Consider the following 20604-nt stretch of genomic DNA (forward strand, 5'->3'; position numbering starts at 1 on the left):
TACAAACTCCTTCACTAATAAAATTTAACGGCCAAACTATATCCTATGTCTTCTTCCTCCTTTTCCAATAACTTTCTTTCCATCTCAACCTCTTCCCCTAGGAATTTTATCCTAGGTACATGAACTTCTGGACACTACAAAAAATTTTTTTTTTTTTTTTTTTTTTTTTTTTTTTGGTGGGAGAGAGGGTTTCATACTTTCATACAACCCTTAAAGGAGCACAAATTAAAATCCACTGTTGGGGTGGCCAGATGGCTCAGTTGGTTAGAGCGTTAGCTCTCAACAAAAAAGTTGCTGGTTCAATTCCCACATGGGATGGTGAGCTGTGCCCCCTGCAACTAAAGATTGAAAACAGCGATTGGACTTGGAGCTGAGCTGTGCCCTCCACAACTAGATTGAAGGACAACGACTTGGAGCAGATAGGCCCTGGAGAAACACACTGTTCCCCAATATTTCTCTCCACATTTCCCCCCCCAAATGTACTGTTGTAACTATTTTTGCCTCGTTTGTTTAATCAAGTCTCTTCTCTTCTTAAAAGCTCAGCTTCTGGGGGCTGGCCCAGTGGCTCGGGCGGTTGGAGCCCTGTGCTCCTAATGCTGAGGTCGCTGGTTTGATTCCCACTTGGGCCAATGAGCTGCGCCCTCTACAGCTAAGATTGTGAACAACAGCTCTCCCTGGAGCTGGGCTGCTGTGGGCTGCCAAAAAGAGCTGCCCTGAGCCTCTGAGCAGACAACAGGCAACCAACCGACTGCCTCAGTCGGGTGGGGGTTGGGGGATCGCAAGGCCCATAATCCCAGCATGGGCCAGGGAGTTGTGTCTTACACAACTAGACTGAGAAACAATGGCTTGAACCGAAGGGGGGTGGGGGAAGCGGAAGAAGGGGAAAAAAAAAATGTATGAAATTACAAAAAAAAAAAAGCTCAGCTTCTGCTCCTGGATCAAGGTTCCAGAGAATCTTCCACCTAGGGGAGACTTTTCTAGGCTCTGAACTTATTTATATAATTTCTATACTGTTAATTTGACTGATTTATTATGTACCTTGTACAAGAACTAATTTTAAATTAGTATCTTCATTGTGATTTAATTCTTTTGTTATTTAATATTTCATGACTGTAAACTCTGAGTGGGTTCAGTGTCTTTTTGTTGCATGTACTACAAAGCAGGTACTTGGATACAGATGAAGATGGTGAATCATCAAATAAATCAGTGTATGGAAACTGATTTTAAAGGTGTATCACAGCTGAGATGTTGTTGGAGCCGGGCAAAACGCCACAGTTAGCTGCCACCTCACCTCTGCTTTACGAATATTTTCTCTAGCTTCATCTATTTTCTGTTCCAACTCTGCACGGCTTTGTTCTGATACCGCAACTCCATGACATTCCAGATCATCTAGAACCTATTAAAGAAAATAAAACAGTAACTGTTTTTTTTTTCAAGTAACTAGAGTATTTAGATAATTTAAAAGACTTTAGTGATGAGTAGGCACGATTCCTTTTTAACCTTTATTTTTTTTCCCATTTTTTATTTAAAAAAAAAATCTTTGAAATAATTATAGACCCACAGGAAGTTGCAAGAGTAGTACAGAGTCCCTTTCCCCAGCTTCCCCCAATGGCAACAACTTGTATAAGTACAAAACAATATAAAAACCAGGAAATAGACATTGGCAAAATCTACAAATCTTATTTGGATTGCATGTTTTGATATGAATACCTTTAATTTTTAAAAACTACATAAATATGAAGTATTGTTGCAAAACAACAACGAATGCAAAATGGCAAAAAGTCTGTTATACCTGCACACCCCACTACACACCCACCTCAAGATAATCACTGTCTCATCAATTGATGTGTATTTTTTCAAACCATTTCTTAAATATTTCCTACATACTTGCAGTTGTTTAAAAAATAATGAAATAAGATCTATCATCCCCTCAACGTGTCTAAGAAATCTTTTTATATTTTTACAAACAGATTTATTTCCTTCTCTAGTTAATCCATAGATTCAATAGTTTAACTGTACCATGCTTTATTTACACTTAATCTATTGCTATTTGAATTTATAAATTTCTCAATATTATAAATAGTACTGTACAAACAACCTAGTCAATGATTCTTTGAACACATATGGGAATATTTATTGAAGATAAAAACATAGAAGTCGAAATTGTACATTTTGATATTAATAAGCATTACCAACTTGTCCCCAAAAGGTTGTACCTACTCTTTATTAGTAGTGTGTGACAGCATGTTTCTTTATATCTCACCAATATTGGATATTGTTAATCTCTGAATTTTTACCAATATGATATATAAATAAATATTATCTCATTGTTTTAATTTTCATTTCTCATATGTTGCCATCTGCATTTCTACTTTTATAAATGGGCAGGCAGTTCATATCCTCTACACATTTTTCTAATTTTCTGTCTTTTTGTTATTATTTAAATATATTTCTTTCTAGATATTAGTCCTTTTTCTTTTATTATATTAGTCCTATATTCTTTTACAAATATCTCCTATTCTGTTCCCTTTCTCTTAACTTAACATTTCTTCTGTTTTACAGAAATTTTTAGTTTTTATGTGGTCGCATTTATCAATCTTGTCCTTTATGGATCCTGGGTTTTCTGTCTTGCTTAAGCCATCTGTAATATACTAAAAAATTCTACACTTGTCCAGTTTTTAATAACCAAAAACTGGAAAAATACGCAATTAGCTCTTTGATTCTTCTGAATTTTATTTTGTACTTGGTGGAAGGGAGGAATCTACATGTTTTGCCCCTAATACACAATTGCTCTAACATCATTTACTGAATAAATATTTTCCCAAAGCTTTGAAATGTCATTAACATGTTTTTTAGTATGAAAAATTTCAAATATACTCAAAAGGGAAGAGACTAGTATGATGAACTCCTATATACCAATCACCAAGATTCAATAACTAACAAAATTTTTCCACATTTGTCTCATCTATTCTTTTTTTTCTTTGCTAAAGCATTTTAAAGCAAATTCCAGACAGGTATCATGTCATTTCACTCCTACATGCTTTTGTAAAAGTCTCTAAAAATATGAACTTTAAGAAAAAAAATAACCACTTATCAGAACTAACAATACCATTATCAGAACTAACAATATTTCCTTAGTAGCCTTAATAGGCTGTTCATCATTAAATTTCCCTGCCTGCCTCAAAATGATTTTTTATGCTTGGTTTGAATCAGTATCTAAAGGTCCATGCAGAAACAGATCATTTTCTTTACTATATTTGTGTGATACCACAGTTTTAATTACCATGGTCATTATTATATGTGTCAGTATGTGCTAAGGGACCTAAGTGTCATTATTGATGTTCTTGGCTATTATTGTACATTTAAAAAACCCAGATACATTTTAGAACCATTATTTTCAAATTCCTTGAAAAATATCTTTTAAGTTTCGTTGGGATTGCACTGAAATTACAAATACTGTGTTTCCCCGAAAATAAGACCTAGCTGGACAATCAGCTCTAATGCATCTTTTGGAGCAAAAATTAATTATAGTAAAATAAGACCGGGTCTTATATAATATAATATAATAAAATATAATATCCAGTCTTATATTAATTTTTGCTCCAAGAAAAACATTAGAGCTGATTGTCCGGCTAGGTCTTATTTTTGGGGAAACAGGGTACATGTAATAAAACCCCAAGTTTTTTACATCTCTCTACTTACGCCTCCTTTTATTATGTTCTTTGGTTTAAAAATGTCTTTCTTTTTATAGATCATGACATTTCACTGGCTGGTTCATCAGTATTTTATTGCTGTGGTAAATAATTTTTTCGAACTGCATTTTGAAAAGTATTATTTTTAGTAAATAGGAAAACTAATCATTTTTGGATATAACCTTATATCTATTCACCTTACTGAACTCTTATTATTTCTAACAGTTTGACAGTTGGGTCTCTTCTATTTTTGAACGTATACAATCACCTCATTTATAAATAATGACAGATGTACCTTTTCCTAATATTTAAACACCTTATTTTTCCACTTATTAGTGCACTGACTAAATCCTCGTATGACACTGTAAAGTAGTGGTGATAATAGGGTACTGTTTTCTTATTATCACTGTAGTAAGCAAAATGGCCTCCAAAAGATATCTACATCCTAATTCTTGGAACTCTGTATATGTAAGATATAACCTGCAGATATTTTTAGAGTTATGGACCTTAAAATAGGGAGATTATCTTGGATTATCTGAGTGAGCCCAATCTAATCACATGACACCTTACAGAGAATTTTCTCTGGCGGGAGTGAGATGAGAGACTGGCCAAAAGGGAAGTCAGTGAGATTCCAAGCATAAGGATTCAAGGCATCATTACTGGCTCTGAGATGTAGGAGCCTATGAACAAGGCATAGAAGATTGGCTTCTAAGAGCTGGGTGCAGCCCCCCGCTGAGAGCCAGGATGGAAACAGGGACCTCAGTTGTACAGTTATAAGGAACTGGATTCTGACAACAACCTGCATGAGCATGGAAGCAAATTCTTCCCTCGAGACCAGCCTGGCCTTGGTAGAGCTGGAGCTGAAAAACTAGCCAAGACCACTAAGATTTCTGACCTCTAGAACTGTGAGATAATAAATTTGTCTCCTTTTAAGCCACTACGCTTGTGGTGATTTTTATGGCAGCTATAGAAAACTAATACAGCCATCAAGTATAATGTTTGCTGTAAGTTTCAGGAAGATATCCTTGTCAGGGTGAAAAAGTCTTTATCCAACTGGCTGCAAATTTTGTTTTATTTTTTAATCACTAAAGGATACTGAATTTTATCATATGCTTTTTGGGCCAACTATGAAAATATCATGAATTTTTCATCTTTAATCTATAAATGCAGTTTATTATATTGATAAATTATATGTTGAATCATCCTTGCACACTAATTAGTCATGTGTTTTTAAAACACAGCTGGATTCATTTTTATTAAACTTTATTTAGCATTTTTACAAGTTTGTCACATTTTTGTTAAAAATCAGTTGACCATATATGTGATGTGCCTATTTCTAAACTCTTTATTTTGTTCCATTCACCTATAAGTCTATTTGTACACCAATACTGCAACAACTTGATTACTGTATTTTTATGTTTTGAAACCAGGAAGAGTAAGCCCTCCAAGTATATTCTTATTTTTCAAAATTGTTTTGACTATTCTAAATCATTTGCTTTTCTATCTATATTTTAGAAGCATTTTGTCAATTTCTATAAAAAATTCTGCTGAGTGTTTGACTTGGTTTGTGCTGAACATATGGATTAATTTGGAGATAACTGGTACTTATAAAATATTGAGACTTCTGTTCCATTGGTCTATATGTCTGTCCTTATGCCAGTACTACACTGTCTTGAATACTGTAGCTTATTGTAAATAAGTTTTGAAGTCAGGAAGTATGAGTCTTCCAATTTTGTTCTTTTTAAAGACTGTTTTGGCTATCAACGGTCCCTTGAAATTCCATATGAATTTTAGAGTGGGGTTTTTCTATTTCTGCAAAAAACACTTTTGGGATTTTGATAAGGATTGCATTGAATTTGTAGATCATTTTGGGTGGTATTGTTATCTTAACATTGCCTTCCATTCCTTGAACACAGGATGATGTTCCATCTATTTATGTCTTATTAAATTAATTTCATCAGTATTTTATAGTTTTTAGTGTACAAGTTTTTTGCCTCCTTCATTAAGTTTATTCCTAAGTACTTTATTCTTTTTGATGCTACTGTAAATGGAATTGTTTTCTTAATTTCCTATTTTAGATTATTAATTGTTAGCATATAAAAATGCAACTGATTTTTGAACGTTAATTTTGTATCCTGCAACTTTGCTGAATTTGTTTATTAACAAGTAGGGGTGTATGTGCATCTGTGTGTGTGTATCTGTGTGCATGTGGAATATTAAAGATTTTCTACATTTAAGATCATGTCATTCATGAACAAAGATAATTTTATTTCTCCCTTTCCAATTTGGATGGCTTTTCTTTCTTTCTCTTTCCTAACTGCTGTAGTTAGGATTTCTAGTACTATGTTCAATACGAGTGGCAAAAGGAGGGCATTCTTAGCTTGTTTCTGATCTTAGAGGAAATATTTTCTGTCTTTCACCACTGAGTAGCAACTTTTTTTTTTTTTTAACAAATTGATTATGATATACTTCGGAGTGATCTTTGTGTTTTACCTGTATGGGTTTGTTGAGCTCATTAAATTTTTGGGTTTACAGTTTTTATTAAATTTGGACAGTTTTCAGCTATATGCTTTTTTTCAAATGTTTTTCTGACTCTCTCATCTTCCAAAGGAGTCTCTTTCTAACTCATAAAGTATGTTATATCACACATTGTCCCACACAGGTGAATGATGCTCCTTTCATTTTAAAAAAGTCTTTCATTTCTCTTTGTGTTTCAGTTTGCATAGTTCCTATTGCTATATTTTCAAGCTGATTGTTCTTTTTTTTTTTTTGCAGCATCTAATCTATTGAATTTTTCATTTCAAATATTGTATTTTCAGCTCTATAAGTTCCATTTGGTTCTTTTGTATATCTTCCTTTTCTTTCCTCAATTTGTTCATGTTTATTTTCTTTTAAATCCTTGGGCTTATTCACTGTTCTAAAGTCCTTGTTTGCTGGAAGTGCTAGGCATAGCGATCAGACAAGAAACAGTAATAAAAGGCATCCAAGTTGGAAATGAATGAATAAAACTGTCATTATTTGTAGATGACATGATACTATATGTAGAGAACCCTAAAGACTCCACCAAAACTATTAGACCTCATAAATGAATTCAGTAAAGTAGCTGGATACAAAATTAATATTCAGAAGTCAGTTGCACTTTTATATACCAATAACAAACTATCAGAAAGAGAAATTAAGAAAACAATGCCATTTACAATCGTATCAAAAAAACCCAAAACCTAGGAATAAATTTAACCAAGACCTGTACTTGAGAAACTTGAAGAAATTGAAGATACAAATAAATGGAATGCTATACCATGCTCATGGATAGGAAGGATTAACATTGTTAAAGTGTCCATACTATCCAAAGCAATCTACAGATTCAATGCAATCCCTATCAAAATATCAATGGCATTTAATATCAAGGGTATTTGATACCAGTGGTATTTACTAGAACAGGTAATCCTAAAACTTATATGGAACTACAAAAGACCCCAAACAGCCAAAGCAATCTTGAGAAAGAAAAACGAAATTGAAGGTATCATGCTACCTGATATCAAACAATATTACAAGGCGACAGTAATCAAAACAAAATGGTACTGGCATAAAAATAGACACATAGATCAATGGAACAGAATAGAGAACCCAGAAACAAACCCATGCCTATATGGCAATTAATCTATGACAAAGGAGGCAAGAATATACAATAAAGATAGTCTCTTCAATACATGGTGCTGGGAAAACTGGACACACACATGCAAAAGAATGAAACTGGACCACTTTCTTACACATATATAAAAATAAACTCAAAATGGATTAAAGATTTAAATATAAGAACCCAAACCATAAAATTTCTAGAATAAAACATAGGCAGTAAATTCTCTGACATTGCTCTTAGTAACAGTATTTTTTTGGATATGTCTCCTTGGACGAGGGAAACAAAAGAAAAAAATAAACAAATGGGACTACATCAAACTAAAAATTTTTTGCACAGTAGAGGAAATCATCTCAAAACAAAAATACAAACTGGCTGGCCCGGTAGCTCAGGCGGTTGGAGCTCCAATGCTCCTAACTGCGAAGGCTGCCGGTTCGATTCCCACCTGGGCCAGTGGTCTCTCAACCACAAGGTTGCCAGCTCAACTCCTCGAGTCCCATAAGGGATGGTGGGCTCCGCCCCCTGCAACTAAGATTGAACACGGCACCTTGAGCTGAGCTGCCGCTGAGCTCCCGGATGGCTCAGTTGGTTGGAGCGTGTCCTCTCAACCACAAGGTTGCCAGTTCGACTACCGCAAGGGATGGTGGGCTGTGCCCCATGCAACTAGCAACGGCAACTGGACCTGGAGCTGAGCTGCGCCCTCCACAACTAAGACTGAAAGAACAACAACTTGAAGCTGAATGGCACCCTCCACAACTAAGATTGAAAAGACAACAATTTGACTTGGGGAAAAAAAAGTCTTGGAAGTACACACTGTTCCCCAATAAAGTCCTGTTCCCCTTCCCCAATAAAATCTTAAAAAAAAAAAGTACAACCTACTGAATCAGAGCAGATATTCACCAGTAATACATCTGATAAGGGGTTAATATCCAAAATATATAAAAACCTCATACAACTTAACAACCCAAACGTAAACAATCTGATTAAAAAATGAATAGACATTTTTCCAAAGAGAACATACAGATGGCCAACAGACATATGAAAAGATGCTGAACATCACTAATCATCAGAGAAATGCAAATTAAAACTACAATGAAATATCACTTCACACCGGTCAGAATGGCTATCAATAAATCAACAAACAAGTGATGGCGAAGATGTGGAGAAAGGGAACTGTCATGCAGCGTTGGTGGGATTGTAAATTGGTGCAGCTGCTATGATAAACAGTATGGAGATTCCTCAAAAAATTAAAAATAGAGCTGCCATACAATCCAGCAATTCCATTTTCAGGTATTCATTTGAAGAAAACAAAAACACTAATTCAAAAAGACATATGCACCCCTATGTTCACTGCAGCATTATTTACAATAGCCGAGATATGGAAGCAACTTAAGTGTCCACTAATAGACATGGATAAAGAAGTAGTACATTTATACAATGCAATATTACTCAGCAATAAAAAGAATGGCATCTTGCTATTTGTGACAACATGATTGGACCTAGAGGGTATTAGGCTAAGCAAAATAAGTCAGACAGAGAAAGACAAATAGCACATGATGTTTCTTATATGTGGAATTGAAAAAAACAAAATAAATGAACAAAACAGAAACAAACTTATAGATACAGAGAACATTTTGATGGTTGCCAGATGGGAGGGGGTTCAGGGGCATGGGTAAAAAAGGGGAAGGGATTAAGATGTACAAATTGGTAGTTACAAAACAGTCATGGGGATGTAAAGTATAGTATAGGAATATAGTCAATAATATTATAATAACTATGTATGGTGTCAGATGGGTACTAGACTTACCAGGGTGATCACTTCATAAGTTATATCAATGTCTAATCATTATGTTGTACATCTGAGAAATTAATATAATATTGTATGTAAACTGTAATTGAAAAATAAAAATTATTAAAAAAATAAAGTCCTTATTTGCTAATTACATCATTTATGGGTCTGCTTTAATTGACTTTTCTTTTGATAATGGGTTATATTCTCCTGCTTTTAATATCTAGCAATTTTTATTTAATTCTTGACAAAGTGAATACTATGATATTGAATGTTGCACTTTGCTTTTTTCCTTAGAAGAGCAGATTTTTTCTGACAGGCAAATAAGTTACTTGTGGATTAGCTTGATCTTTTTGAAGCTCGTTTTAAAGCTCTGTTGAGCCTTATTCTAGGGCTGGTTTAGCCCCACTACCAATTTATGATCCTTCTGTGGTCTCTTGATTGCCCTAGGTGGTCCATGAGGACTCTCAACTTGGCTGGTCAGAACTTGAATGTGTCGCAGCCCCCAGACTTGGGTTTCACCCTATGCATGTGTGATTTAGTATTCAGCAACAGACTGAAGGAAGACTTATACAAATTTTTGGAATTCTTTTTCTGCATCTCCCTGCTGCTGGTCCTCTTCCTTGAAAATTCAAGCCACTTTAGCCTCTCTGAACTCTGATCTCTATCATTTCAACTCAGCAAGTCTGTGGTACGCTGTTTCAGCTCTCCCTCCATATACGATAATAAGGAAAGTGCCTCCAGGCAGAAAGCCTGGGAGATCATAGGCTTAATTTCATTATTTTTCCTCTCAGATTTCACAATCCTGTTATTGCTTATTGTCCAGTGTCCGAAAACATTTGTTTCATATATTTAGATCAATTTTATAGTTGTTTATGCAGGAGAATAAGTGTGATCCCAGTTACTTCATCATGGCCAAAAGCAGAACCGATTTTAGTGTTAAAAAAAAAACGAGGGGGCCGGCCCGGTGGCTCAGGCGGTTAGAGCTCCATGTTCCTGACTCCAAAGGTTGCCGGTTCGATTCCCACATGGGCCAGTGGGCTCTCAACCACAAGTTTGCCAGTTCGATTCCTCCACTCCTGCAAGGGATGGTGGGCAGCGCCCCCTGCAACTAAAATTGAACACGGCACCTTGAGCTGAGCTGCCGCTGAGCTCCCGGATGGCTCAGAGCGCGTCCTCTCAACCACAAGGTTGCCGGTTCGATTCCCGCAAGGGATGGTGGGCTGTGCCCCCTGCAACTAGCAACGGCAACTGGACCTGGAGCTGAGCGGCGCCCTCCACAACTAAGATTGAAAGGACAACAACCTGACTTGGAAAAAAGTCCTGGAAGTACACACTGTTCCCCCATAAAGTCCTGTTCCCCTTCCCCAATAAAATCTTTAAAAAAACAAAACAAAACAAAAAAAAACTTCATTTTATTGCTTAAAATATATGAGGTCTGGCAATTAAGTTTGCAAACTTATCCTAAAAGTGCTACATACCTCATTGCTGAATATCACTAAGGTCACCTTCAAAGTACTCACCCTGGGAAGCTATGCACTCACACCAGAGCCTAGTCCACCCTTCAAAGCAATTTTGGAACTCTTTCTGGAATGGCCATCAGAGCTGTTGTCTGTCGTTTTACCCTTGATGTCTTGAATGTCATCAAAATGTCTTCCTTTCAGTATTTCCTTTATCTTCAGGTAAAGAAAGAAGTCACTGGGGGCCAGATCAGGTGAGTCGGAAGGATGTTCCAATTTGGTTATTTGTTTACTTGCTAAAAACTCCCTCACAGAGCTGTGTGAGCTGGGGCATTGTCATGCTGCAAGAGCCAAGAATTGTTGGCAAAAAGCTCAGGTCGTTTTTGTCTAACTTTTTCACGCAGCCAAATATTAAACTTGGTTAACCGTTTGTCCATTTGGCACAAACTCATAATGAATAATCGTTCTGATATCAAAAAAATTTAGCCACATCATTTTGACTCTTGATTTGGACTGATGGAACTTTTTTGGTTGTGGAAAATAGGCTGACTTCCATTGTGCACTTTGACGCTTTATTTCAGGGTTGTATTGGTACACCCATGTCTCATCACCAGTGATAACATGGCCCAGAACATTGTCTTGCCTCTCCAAAAGGTCTTGGCAAACTTTGACTCTCCTTTGCTTTTGTTCATCAGTGAGCTCCTTTGGGACCATTTTTGCACACACCTTTCTTATGCCAAGAGTTTTAGTTAAGATTTTCCTGTTTCTCTATCGATGTTTACTTGGTCTGCTATGCTTCTCCACCGTCAGCCAACAATTTTGATGCACGATTCGACAAATTTTTGCAATGTTTTCATTAGTTCTGCTCGTTACTGGCAGCCCTGACCTCTCTTCATCAGTGACGTGTTCTTTTCCCTCAGAAAAATGTTTAATCCATTTGTACACTGCCGTTTTCTTCATGGCATTATCCCCATAAACTTGGACTAACATGTCCCTGATTTTACTTCCACTCTTGCCAAGTTTAACAAGAAATTTAATGTTTGTTTGTTGCTCTAATTCAAGCTCAGACATTCTCGCGATGGCACACAAAAACACACAACAACAATAATGAATGCCACTCAGCAAGATACCGCCACATGTCGACAAGAACACAGCTGAGACACTGATATACCAAGCTAATGAAACCTTACCGAGCTGTTTGTACAGTGCTGCCAATGTAAGTGCACGGTGGCAAGTTCACAAACTTAACTGTCAGAACTTATACCTTATTAGATTAAAGCCTAACATAGGTCATACTGAAAATTTATTGAAACCTATCTGTCTCTACCTCCCAGCAGAAAGACACAACGTGCCTTGACAACAGAGAGAAAACAGATTTATTTTTAATATCTGAACATTAACTTTCAAATATAGTCAAGCATTCTAGTGGAAAAAAAAAGTAGGTGTTTTATATTTTTAAGTATAAAGCTGCAGTAGTTAATCTCATCACTATTTACTGGATGTGTGAGTATACAGTAACTCCTCTTTCTCTAGTTCACAAATTCTTTGATTGAGATAAACTGTATTAGAGGAACTGTACGCAAGAAGCCTTATCTGTCCATAAATCTGATTTAGATAATGAGATTCTGGATTTCCAGCTGGAGTCTGATGCCAAGGATTGGAAGATTTTGGGTGAAGAGGAATTATATTTTGCATGTAAGAAGGATGTGAACTGTTAGGGCCAGAAGGCAGACTGTGGCAGATTATGTTTTTTTAAAAATAGCTACAGTAATATTTCTCATTCCACATGTTCTTCCAGAACCTTGCTATTTCCCCACCAAGAAGTGGAGTTTATGTGCTCTCTCCTTGAACTTGGACAGGTCTTTGTGGCTGCCTCGATTAATAAAAATATGACACAACTAGTATTATACTACTACTGAGGCTAGGTCAGAAAAGATGATAGAGCTTTCACGTGGCTCACTGTTGGGACTCACATCTTTGGGGCCCTGTGCTACCTTGTAAGAAGAATAGCTAACTTGAAGCTGCCATGCTGGAGAGATCATATGGAGAGACCACAGAGAGACAGAGATGCACAGGCGCTCTAGCTGTTCTAGTTCCCAGCTGTTCAAGTCTTCCTGGTCCAAATACCAGATATTTCAGAGGGAAATCTCTGAGATGACTCCAGCACCAGCCACTATCTGGTAACAATGAGAGACCAAGTGAGAACTGCCAAGCTGAGGCCATCCCATCCCAGAGTAACATGAGACACTATAAAAAAGGCTTTTGGCATTAAATTTGAAGAGTTTTGGTATGCAACATTAACTAAGTGGAACATTGAATTTGAGATGCCTGTGAGATAGTATAAAGCGGATGTCAAAGCAGGCAAGAGGATTTATATTAATAAACAGAAGAAAGGCCCAATGTTGGAGATAATTAATTTATCATTTGTTGGTACATAAATGGAAGTGATTGAGACTGCCTACAATGAGAATAAAGAATAAGACAAGAAGACAGCCTAGTACAGAAATCTAAGGAATTTAAATATTTAATTGTGAGATGGAGAAAGAAGAACCTATAAAAGAACCTAGAAATGGCCAGAGTGGCATAAGGAAAACATGAGCAAAGTTATATTCTAGATGACTAGAGAAGAGAATGTTTCAAGATGAAGGGAGTTGTCAACTTTGATGAAAGTGCCAACAGGTTAAGCAAGATGAAAAGTCAAAACGTCCATTCGGGACTTAGAAGCATAGACATCATTGGTGATTTTGGCAAGTATAGTCTCAGTGAAGTGTTGTAGGGGAAGGGAAAGAAGGAAAAGCCCAAATGTAATGGGCTAAAAAATAAGTAGGATGTTAGGAAATATGGATACTAAATATGGACAATTATTTTAAGAAGTTGGATGTGAAGGTAAAGAAAGAGAAGAATGAAGTTGCAAATAAATGGAAATAGAGAAAGAATTTACTATACCTAAAATAATTTCTCTGCATTTTTAGTTTACTCTTAGATATATTTTTATGGAATCTACAATTATGTCTTCAAAAAAAATCTGTCTTGGGGATGAAAAGCCAAATTCAACCTATGTATGTCTCTTCCACCACCCAAGAGACTGTAATACACTGTCTCTAGCCTTCCTCAAGCAATTCTATCGCAAACGGATGAATTACTGTGTTGCTGCTAGCGGGCTTCAGGAATTTCCAAGCTAAGTAGACAGCTGAGAGCAGACTGCTGAGAGCTGAGCAATTATAGAAGAAACATATACAGGATATTTTTCACATTTAGAAAACTCAGTTCCTTAAATTGGTTAGACATTTGGCTTAAGCTAAAATGTAGCCCAAGACTCTTTATTACACTTACTCGTTGTTGGTGAACAATGTTTTTGTGCTCACGTGCCACACGTGTGGCCCATTTCCGAGCCTCCTTGTTTAGACTGTGCTCCTCTGTGGTCCCAGATTCTGATTCTAATTGTCGGCTCTACAACACAAGAGAGAACAGCACTGTTACCCTTATTGAAGTCATTACCATTTTGTAGGTAGATCACAGGACCTTCACTTACTCAGCACCTAAGACATGAATGAGATATGCTCCACTACTAAGGGACATTAGCAGAAAACTAAGAGAACCAATGTGAAACCATAAATCACCAGGGTTTTTATTTGTTGTCTTACGTTGTTGAACATTAAACCTTCATTTCTAATATGTTAATTGATCTATTTGGGGTGTGAAGACAGGTAACTAAGCTACGCAAAGAAGAAAAAAGTATTCATGCCAACCTAACATGACACTAAAATAGTTGCATAGATAAAAATGGAAACACTCAATAGTTTTAATGGCATTAAAAAATAATCATTGGAAAGAGTGAAAAGAAAAAACAAAACAATACAGTAACAGCAACACAAACTCTCTGACCCCAAAGATAATGGGTTTAATTTAGTTTCAGGTCAATCACCAATTACCTCCAAACCTCAAACTAACTTTTACCCTTCATTTGGGCATTAATGTCATATGAAAGACAGCAATGCTAGATCAAATGATCACTAAGGGTTTATTCTAGCCCTAAAATGCTGTGATTATGTTTCACAAAGAACAAACTGCAAAATCGAAATAAACAACAGTAAGTTAACCCCCACTGTGCGAGGTACTATGGAAAGCACTTCACATGTTTTTTTTAACAACCTTTTGAGATGGGCCATAAAGCCATTTTATAGAAAAGGAAACCGAAGCTCAGAGAGATTAAGTTTCCAGTGACTACCAGATATTAAATGTTACAGCTTTGATTACTCAAGTCTGATTCCAGACTCAGAGCTTTAATCTCTATATTATTTTAACTTTTGCTAAACTCTTTAAGAACCCATGAAAAAAAACCATATTAAAATAATTAGGAAAGAAAACAATTTCTTAAATATGAATTACCCAAAGAGAATTTTAATACAAAAAGAAGCAACATTTTACAGTGGGAAGATCTTAGAAACTGGCTTTTGCAAGGTCACATAGCTCACAATTGGTAGATTAAGCAGAATTAGATAAATTGGATTAATTTTTAATATTTTTGTTGGGATTGTAGGCAAGGTTGAAAAACTTTTACTCTATGCAGACATTTCACTTAAAGCTATATTATACAATGATAAAATGAATTGAAACAGAGCAAAAGAATGAACACCCAAATTTAATCAACTTTACAATTACATGTTATATTCTGATTCATTCTTTGGACAACTAGGAATCTGGGAACCAACTTTATTATTATATTTTGCTTCGCAAAAGGATCTAGGCATTTACATTTATATCTGTCCTCAGAAGTCAGGGTTTAAGATGCTAAACCCTGGATGCAGATGTAAATACAATCTACATTAGCCAGAGGAATCTGATGTACAAAGGTAGTAAAGCATATTCTGAAGAGCCCAGGTATACAGGTTTTTAAATCAGACAGACCTAGTTTTAATCTTCTTAATGCCATTTACTATTAATAGCTTTATGATCTTGGGCTTATTAACTAATTTGAGTCTTAGTTACATCTGAAAATTGGTGAAAATGCCACCCATCTCATAGGGGTTATTAGGATGAAATGAAGTCATATTTTAAACATTCTCTTACTACATACTCATATATGAAGTATCCAGTAACTAAATACTTATACATGAAGTATCCAGTAACTACATACTCATATATGAAGTATCCAATAAATGCTTTGTTAATGTTAAAGACCAGTTGAAAATTACTTGAAACAAAATTTTTTTTCATTACTGCTAAAAAAATTAATTGTTCCCCAAGTGCTCAACATTTCTTCGCAGAAAACAGAGTAGCATGCAGAAAGAACATTAATGCTGTAATCAGGACAATAAAGTGTCATTATTCACTGTCTGGACCAGTTTCTTTTCCTTTCCAGGCTTTAGTTTCCCTTTAATAAAGGCAAGATTAGCTCTAAGGTTCTTTTCAGCACTCCTGTTGAGGAAATCTAAGGTGTTTCAGACAAGATGAAAAATGAGAAGCTCAGTCTTTTCACTATAAACAGGAAAGGAAATCCTTAATTTACAAGGGGAAATGGAAAGCCCCATCTTCTGCATTCAGTGGTCCCATATACCTTATGTATATCACCCCAATAGCAGGTCCCACCCTTCATGAGCATGCAAGCCCACGTACCCCATGCCTCCACCCTTGGCCCACACCCCATATACCTCAGCTATGGTCATTCTCAGAGCACTGACAGGGGAGAGCCCAAGATCCACCAGCTGGGCAGCTTTTAAATTCTGCCCAGTAAAGATTGCACAGGGACAGAAAACAGCATAGAGTTAGAATTTTAAGGCAAACAGGGACACATAGCTAAGAACATTTGTGTCTAGAAACAAAAAAGGATTTAGGGTTGCAGTTAGGCTTTGGACAAATGAGATGAGAGTCACTGTTATTCTGATTTTCTGAGGAAAAGGAACAAAGATAAAATAATCTCAAATTAGTCGCAATTTTAAGTCACACTTGGCAAACTTGTCTATACTCTATTTTCTAATGTTCTGTCTACTTCATTCCTCCCAGGCTTCAAATAAGTCAAATTATAGGACGATGTCACTGAATCATTAAGCAAAAGCTGACTGATTAACAACAACAAAAAAAACACCACTATAAACGGCAAGGGTTATAATCTACAGGTAAATGCCATCTCCCTTCATTTCTTTATGTAGCCACTAACAGCGCTACTTAAAATTTAGTAAGAAAAGTAATGAAAATATCTATAGCAAAGGTTTCTATTACACTGATACCATTAAGCTATGATATCACAAACTCTCCTGATTATGAATCCAGATTTACCACAGACCCTACAAATATAATTTGACTTCCCCCATGGCTAGTCTACATTGAGAGAATGTGCTAGATATGCTAGCACATAGATATATGCTAGACATGTGCTTCCTCCCCTTGTAGAAGTTAATTTTTTTTTGTTATCAAATTAGCATTTCGGTTCTTTTTTTAAGTTCAAAAATAGCATTTTTCATAGAGTAAACTCAAGGATAAAAAGGGATGACTAATGTCTGCTTTTTAAAAATTGCCAATTTGGCATTTGTGTTAATACTTTTAACATTCTAAGAACTCTGAAAGAAATTATCAAGGGCCTATAATTTTGTATAAAACCAATCAAAATATTTGCACGCACATATTCATTATTCTATTTATCAATTCTATTCTGGCTAAAATTTAACCACTGGTTTCTTTGAAAGGGTATACATGTGAAAAATTTCATGGATAGAAGGTATAATTTATATTTGAATTGAAAAAAAATTTATGGAATATTTTTCCTTCTTTCCTAAATTCAGTTTTCAGAGTTTCAGTAATTTGTCTTATAATTTAACCCAATTTAGTAGAAAGTTGTAAGCATAAAGATATTGGGTGTGTCAGTCACATTTTACGAAGAAATGTCACAATTTCTCTGCATCCTCAGTTTACTACAAAATTAATGAGACATACTCAGCTTTCTCTGTCTGTATATTCCAAAGATAATAGTTATTAGAACACAAACACAGCTTCAAAACAAATGAAATGAAAATCTGGAGTCCCTTACAGTATCACTGTCACAAGGCTGGAACTGGAAGGGCAGGGGTTTGTGAAATACTGCATTCTCTTGTAGAAACAGCTGAAGATTATAGTCCCGTACCACCTAAAGAGAAAATAAAATATCTTTAAGTCTTTAAGAAGATTAAGATATCCAGCAATTAAATTTTAAAGTTTAAGATTTATTCTGCTGTTTTAAAAAATGAGAAATCATCCAATATCACATGGTCATAAAGAAATGATAATTACATATTCTCTTCATTTTAGATAACCGTTGGTATCTGTGTGTTTTATTTACTCAAGAATCTAAATTTGGAAAGTACTAGTTTAGAAACTAGCCCAGATTTGGGGGCTAAACAATACACAATATTTAAAGAAAGCAAGAAGATAGCTATTACACAGAAAGCTATTCTTCTTAATGGGCGCGTGTGTGGTGTGTGTGCACGTGCATAAATGGAGAAGCACGTCAGGTTCTTAGGCTCCTCCCAGTTTAAACATTTTGTAGGCCTCTGAGAGTGTTTTATGGAGACTGCCATCCACTAAGAAACTGCCAGGTAACCCCATCCATAGCACAAAATAGTATTTTTTATAGTACTTCTCGCCACCTTTTCTAGGAGGTTATATTCGAATTACCATCTTAAAGCATACCAAGAAGACAGACTAGAAAAGGTTTTATATAGAAGGGGAATTCTGATACACAGAAAGTAGCAAAACAAATAGCACAGGAAGACAGCCATATAAAAAGAATTCATTGCATTATAACCCTGGGAAAGAATGGAAATCAGCAACATTTGATTGTGTGGAAACCCATTTTTCTACACTGCTTATTCTTTACTTATCTTTCATTTGCAGTATATTACAGCTCATCAGTACCTCTGCCAGAGGACGGGCAGGAGAAGGAAAAAAAAATCGTTTAAAGCAGCTCTATAGCTATACCTTAGTAGTCCTGGGAAAAGGGTTTATTGAGGAGATGGAGAAAATACAAGGAGGTGTAGTTTGCATTTTATTTACCAGTATAATCCCAGTTCTTCCTCTACTGCTCCCCGTCCCCTCACTCAACACCCATTTATTGAGCGTTTACCAGGCGCAATGGTAAATGCGGGGGTGAGGAGGAATATATGGATGAATGAAGATAAATAATCAAGGTTACTATCTTCAAGGAATTTATAATCTTGAAACTGGGAGAACCAAACAAGTTACACATATAAAATATGAGTACGCTATGGAAATATGTAGAGGGTACTAGGAGAGCACAAAAGAAGGTGATATTTAATCCAGACTGAAGGAACGGATGGGATGGGGTGAGGAGTGGTTGGGAGAATTTGGTCAGGGAAGGCTGGGTGAATAAACATATTCTCAAAGGGAAATGTGTTTTATTCTTTTCCTGGATTCCAGTTTAAGCTAGAGTAGCTCTGAAAGCTACCTGACACAGTTCTGAGAGTCTTGCTAATCACCATTGTATTATAGAAAAAGCTAAAAGAATCATCCTGCTTTGCCAAACCTATTGTCTCAAGCACTACAAACCTTATTTTTGAGGGGGAAGTTTCAACCTTTAAAAAATTTTAACTTTTTGTTACAAAAAAATTCAAACACATATAAAAAGTAGAGACAACAGTATAGTATATCCCTACATACCCGTTATCCAACTCCCAAAAACATCCCCACATGGCCAATTTTGCTTCATCTATAAACCCACTTACCTCTTCCAATCCCAATTATGTTAAAGAAATCTCAGACATATCATTTTATCCATAAATATTTCAGTACAATACCTAAAGACAAGGAAACTTGTAAAACCATATCCATGTTAAAATTTATAATACTTATAATACAACCAATAAGTATACAAATTTCCCTGATTGTTCCACATTTTTTAGTTTTTCAAGTCAGGATCAAAGTAAGGTCCCCACAGTGCAATTGGATGATGGTGCTTAGGTTTCTTTTCATATGTAGGTTTCTTCCTCTACCTCTTTTTCTTTTTGTCCCCTTGCAATTTATTTGTTAAAGAAACTGCATTGTTCTGTACAGTTTCCCAGTCTGAATTTTGTTGACTGCATCCTTGTAGTGTTCTGTTTACTATATTTCCTATGAATTGATATTTCATTATATTCAGGTTTTTGTTTTGTTTTGACAAGGTGGTGTTTACTTCCATGAAGATTACCTCTGACTTGCCTCTTTTCATGAAATTAACAGGTGTAGTGGGCTGAAAGATGCTCCCCACCCAAAAAAAAAAAAAAAAAAGAGATATCTGTGTTCTAATCCCTGGACCGAGTGAATGTTACTTCATTTGGAAAAAGGCCCTTTGCAGATGTAATTAAGTTAAAAAATTTGAGATAACGAGATCATTCTGGATTCCCTAGATGGACCCTGAATTTAATGGTAAGAGTCCTTATAAAAGATACACAGAAGAAACACAGACAGATGAGGAGCCAGTGCAACCAGAGGCAGAGACTGGAAGGATATGACGACAACCCAAACAGCGCCTGGAGACACTAGAAGCTGAAAGAGGCAAGAAACAGATTCTCCCCTAAAGCCTTTGGAGGGAGCGCAGCTCTGCTGACCCTCTAATTTTTGACTTTCGGAGGGAATAAATTTCTGGTGTTTTAAGCCATCCAGTTTATGGTAATTTGTACAGCAGCCCTAAGGAAACGAATAAAACAGGACTATGATGATAAATGCCTAAATCCACTGCAAAAACTACAGATTTTTCTATTTTTCCTATCATTTTATCAAGGAATTCTACCATTCCTTTTTCATTTATTAGCCGAAATACTTCTATAAGAGAAATTATCCATTATTTAGTTACCTTGAGGTACAGTGTGTATAAGTCAAGGTAAGTGCTTAATTCTTTTCCTTCACTATCTGGTTGTCAAATTGTGTTTTTTCCTCAGAAACCTCCAAAGAATGACTAATTATAGCTTTTGATAGTTTTGATAGTTTCCTAGCTTTCTATTATGACAGACAATTTAAGGTTTATCATATATTTTATGTCCCAGACATAGAATCAGTTCT

The 20604-nt window shown here is 35.8% G+C and overlaps 1 protein-coding gene across 4 annotated transcripts in view; it reads right to left on the reverse strand.

The window, feature by feature from the left end:
* Positions 1 to 20604, reverse strand: part of FCHSD2 (FCH and double SH3 domains 2) — a 220281-nt gene that overhangs the window by 32818 nt on the left and 166859 nt on the right. For 2 of the 4 annotated variants that reach the window (XM_033120312.1, XM_033120313.1), the window contains exons 10-13: positions 17603 to 17698; positions 16230 to 16301; positions 13912 to 14028; positions 1292 to 1396 (exon numbers count right to left, since the gene is read on the reverse strand). In XM_033120312.1, coding sequence (XP_032976203.1) covers positions 1292 to 1396; positions 13912 to 14028; positions 16230 to 16301; positions 17603 to 17698 — 390 coding nt within the window. The remainder of the gene's footprint in view (positions 1 to 1291; positions 1397 to 13911; positions 14029 to 16229; positions 16302 to 17602; positions 17699 to 20604) is intronic. The other 2 variants (XM_033120314.1, XM_033120315.1) reach the window with 1 other exon arrangement.

The sequence above is a fragment of the Rhinolophus ferrumequinum genome, chromosome 11 (genome assembly GCF_004115265.2).
Source record: "Rhinolophus ferrumequinum isolate MPI-CBG mRhiFer1 chromosome 11, mRhiFer1_v1.p, whole genome shotgun sequence".
Lineage (NCBI taxonomy): Eukaryota > Metazoa > Chordata > Mammalia > Chiroptera > Rhinolophidae > Rhinolophus > Rhinolophus ferrumequinum.